The sequence below is a fragment of the Hydractinia symbiolongicarpus genome, chromosome 10 (genome assembly GCF_029227915.1).
Source record: "Hydractinia symbiolongicarpus strain clone_291-10 chromosome 10, HSymV2.1, whole genome shotgun sequence".
Taxonomy (NCBI): Eukaryota; Metazoa; Cnidaria; class Hydrozoa; order Anthoathecata; family Hydractiniidae; genus Hydractinia; species Hydractinia symbiolongicarpus.
Genome location: NC_079884.1, coordinates 27,555,497 through 27,559,848, shown reverse-complemented (window position 1 = coordinate 27,559,848; position 4,352 = coordinate 27,555,497). Strand labels below are relative to the sequence as shown.

Below are 4,352 nucleotides of genomic sequence, written 5' to 3'. Positions count from 1 at the left end.
CTTTTGAACACACAGCCAGACGACGGCTATTATTATAGAGACTAGTTGGTAGCCCTTTGAAAAAACAAGGGGTCGCCCATCCTTTATATATCACATTTCCGTAACAAAAAGACAAACAGAGGCACGAACAGACAGACGACGCCTGCCCGTGTAAAAATCCACGGGATCGCCCGTCCTTTACGTTTACCCGTCGCAACAAGGTGGATAAAAATATATCTCATTTGATATTCGTTTTGGAATAGCTTAATTTATGATGGTGTCCATCAGTTGACATTAAAATTTTGAATCTATCAAGGGAATAAAAAAATTCTTCAATATAGAGTTAAGATAATTAACAAATTTAATAACATCTAACCCTTCGTAAAACAAGGTAGACAAAATATTTGTTTATCTAGTTAATTTCAATGGAAAAAATGTTGTTTTTTTCAAAGTATTTATTTTTTTCAATGGAAAAAATGTTGTTTTTTTCAAAGTATTTATTTTAAATTCAGCCTGAAAAATAGTTTAGCAATTGTTTGAATTTTGGCAATATTTAGGCCCATTTTAAATTTAGGATATTTTATTAAAAAAAAGTGCACCTCGTTTTACAAAGGGTTAGTAATAAAAATACATTTTAATATTGTGGCTTATACGGCCCACCACGACCGCGTCTCCCACCACGACCGCGTCTCCAACCACGACTGCTACTTCTACCACGATCCCGTCGCCCACCACAAAACTCAACCCCGCCATTATGCACCCAACGTCCAAACACTTCTAGGTCCATTGACCCGCTATGTCTAAGTCTGTACTGTAAAAATTTTGTCCATACTTGCACTTAAAGAAAAAATAATGTAAAGGTTAATACAATAAGTAACATAGATAATACCTAAGGTATACCAAAGTTTTAGATCCTAACAAAATTTTGAATACATGAAAAGTGATTTCTTACTCAATTCCATGTTGGGAGCTGTTTCGGTGGGGTCTTCTTCATTGGTCCACTCGACCCCACCCTGCTTTAGCCATCGGCCAAACGACCGATAATTCATGGAGCCAGGATGTTGTATCCTGTGCTCCACGAATTTAGCATAAAGTGAAACTATAAAAAACGGTATAATATATAATAACAGGTATAATTTTTTTATTTATTAATACCACTAATAGTAACAAAATCAATAATATACTTACCAAGTTCTAAGTTAATTTGTGCCGCCATTTTTTTCTCTATATTTGCTAAAAAACACAAATAAATCAGTTGTAAAACATCACAAATTATTTCTAGATTATCAGTACAGTACACTCCCGATAACTCGAACCTCAAGGGACCAAAAAAATAGTTCGAGTTATCGAATGTTCGACTTACCGGGGCATTCGATAACTCGAACTTTGGCCGATAAGTGAAAATAGTTCGAGTTATTAAAATTTTTTTTTCTTTTCTATTCTAACAAGAATACAGTCATAGTTATACATCACTGAAAAAAGTTCTAATGTGACTCTGTTTCACTGTAGCGGTAACGTCTCTCTCTGTCAATTAAAATACAGGAGAAAAAAGTTTTTGTCAACTTTGGAAGAACAATTTATATTATTGAAAGAAAAGTAGTCACTTTTTACCGAGATTGTTTTCATTTTTCCTCTGAAGTTCGAGTTATCGGGGGAATTTCTGTCCAGGTTCGACTTAACAAATGTTCGAGTTATCGGGGGTTCGAGTTATCGAGTGATTTTTGTGAGAAAGTATTAGTGAAGGTTCAACGGGAATTCAAAAACAGTTCAAGTTACTGGAAGTTCGAGTTATTGGGCGTTCGAGTTATCGGGAGTGTACTGTATATATTTTCGGATGCTTAGAAAGAATCTTATTATTTATGAATGTTTAATAATAAAATTAAAGAATGGTCAAAAAATCTACAAGGTGCTACATAGTGACAAAAAAATACAGTAGTCAATTTTGTACATATTTATTTGGATATTTATTTGGATATTTATAAAAAATTTATTACGTAATATGTGAACGGTCCCTAACTGTCTGGTGCAGACGATATAATGAAATACTTCAGAACAATTTTCTATATGTATACTAATATATATATTTATTATTAATTTTTCCCAAAAATACCAAGAAAAAAATGAATTTTCGCCAAATGGACAAAAGCTTGCTAAATTAATTCCCTTGTGGTAGCTAAAATTTACTGACTAAACTCACAAATAATCTATGCTATGGAACAAAACAATATCAAAGGAAATATTCAGTGCCAAATGGTTTTATATAACAAGTAAATGTAGCAACATATCTCGCCTACTATATACGGCCATACGTATCCAGAAGACGTTTAACGTAAGTAGCTTCACAGGTAATTTAAAATCTTGATTTGAATTCTACGTGACGTTACTGCTACCGTATAAAAGTAGACCTAACAAACAAGTTCAATCTGTCTATTAACTGCAATACTGGTAAACTTCTAATCATTTTTCTCACTTTGCAACCTTGTTGTCACTAGCAACTATGAGGGGTCCTATAACAGTAAGATACTATACTAATAACTGATATAAACAAGGGGAATTATTTGAGGATTATGATGATTAGAAAATTGTGTAACTCTTAAAAATAAAGTTAGAACAATCAAATTTCCAAACACAGGCTAGAACTAAGGCTCTACCACTCCCCACCCTTAATGCTACGATTTCAGAAAAAAGCTTGTAAAGTATATGCTTACCAAATAAATCCTCTAGTATGTCTCATCCTCTACTTTTTTCTCATATGTGATCAATTGCCATTGTTAATGTAAAGAAATTTCCTAAATGATTTACAACTAGAATGTTAATTTTCGTACTAAAGTAACTGCATTATGAATTAAGCAGTCAAAAAATCAAATGACATGATCATTTGGCTGTCCAAACTAACTGTGACAGAGTAGTCATGAAAAATACTGATGTGAAAAATTAGCAAAGATTTTACTGGTGGTACAATGACATAATCATGTCAAATTTTATACAGAAGGAAATTTAAAAAGGGTGTGGTTTCAAAATTGTTAAAATAACTTAAAAATTACATTACACAATGAAAATGGTCTCGCCTTTATGTATAGTACACATTTAAATATAAAATTAATTAATAAGAGGTACTTATCTGATTGTTTTTCACTTAAAATAACTGCCATGTTATATCTTCCAGTAGAATTTGAAAAAACTTGCTAACGTCTTCTACAAATTCCTTGAAAGTTTATTATAGTACCTGAAAACAGGAAAAAGACAAAAGAGAGCAACAAAGGAACTGAAACTGTACAGTATCATTCAAATTACAAAATACATTAACTTTCACATATTTAGTGCAAATTCAATTCCTTTTTATAAGGTATTAATTGCCGGTCTCCTCCATCCCCTTACAACCGGACCTATCCTCACCGATATATCTCTTTAATGTCCTCACATAATTTTTAATTTTTTTCCTTCGTGGTTTAAAATCAAGACTGTGTGATATCTTAAGTATCATCATGGCCAGTTAAAAATTATCATATAATAAAATCTTTTCATAATATACTCATTTTGAGGAACATTAAAGTGTCAGATTTTACATTTCAGGATTTACTGACATTGGTTTCAATAGTTACCATACTCAATGATGGATCATACTTAATTTGTAAAAACTTTTGCAAAATAAACACAAAAAGTTCAAATCTAATTTTTGTGTTAACTTAGTAAAACTTGAAACTTAGTAAAGTCAATCACAATGTTAAATTTCATTTTATGCAAAAAAACATTTCTTTTTTGGCTTAAACGCTTTCTCTCAGTAACGTTTCCATAAATTAAGTTATATGAACCCCTGGCATAATTTTAAGTATATATACATACGCAATATATGTAACTAAATTTTTAGAATGTCATACACTGTATGCTTTTATTAACACATAAAATTTTACAAAAAAAGGGGAGGAAACCAAGAAGTGACCCACTTTTAAATTGACTTAGCTTAATGTTAAAAACCTTTTGTTTTACATTCTTAGAAGGAAAAAAGACAAGAAGGTAAATCAACCCAAAAGTCAGGTTACAAACTTGATTATATTAGGGCCTTCAGTAACTTAAGACTTGGTATGTGTTAATGAGCATGCATTTTAGACAAAAAGCCTTGTAAATAAAAGATTTTTCAGTGTTAAATAAGGACAATTTAAATTTGATTATCAAAACTTTAATAAACTTTGAGTGCACACAAATGCTTAGGCTTCTTACAAAAAACGAGGATTAATTTGCCTTTAAATTGAGTTTGTTGATAATAATCACACATCGTGATGCCTGATGTTAGGCAGAGTATTTTTACTTTATTTTAACCATGATTCTTGGATACAGCTTACTATACATTGATATTAAATCAAGTATCTGACTTC

At 31.4% G+C, this 4,352-nt stretch overlaps 1 protein-coding gene across 1 annotated transcript; it reads right to left on the bottom strand.

Moving 5' to 3' along the window:
- Positions 1 to 317: 317 nt before the first annotated feature.
- LOC130613294 (uncharacterized) lies at positions 318 to 4,067 on the bottom strand. The gene is made up of 4 exons (XM_057434644.1): positions 2,688 to 4,067; positions 1,168 to 1,212; positions 932 to 1,078; positions 318 to 816 (listed from the first exon to the last, which is right to left on the bottom strand). The coding sequence occupies exons 2-4, from the start codon at positions 1,193 to 1,195 to the stop codon at positions 614 to 616; spliced, it is 378 nt and encodes a 125-aa protein (XP_057290627.1). The 5' UTR covers positions 1,196 to 1,212; positions 2,688 to 4,067; the 3' UTR covers positions 318 to 613.
- Between the last annotated feature and the right edge of the window lie 285 nt (positions 4,068 to 4,352).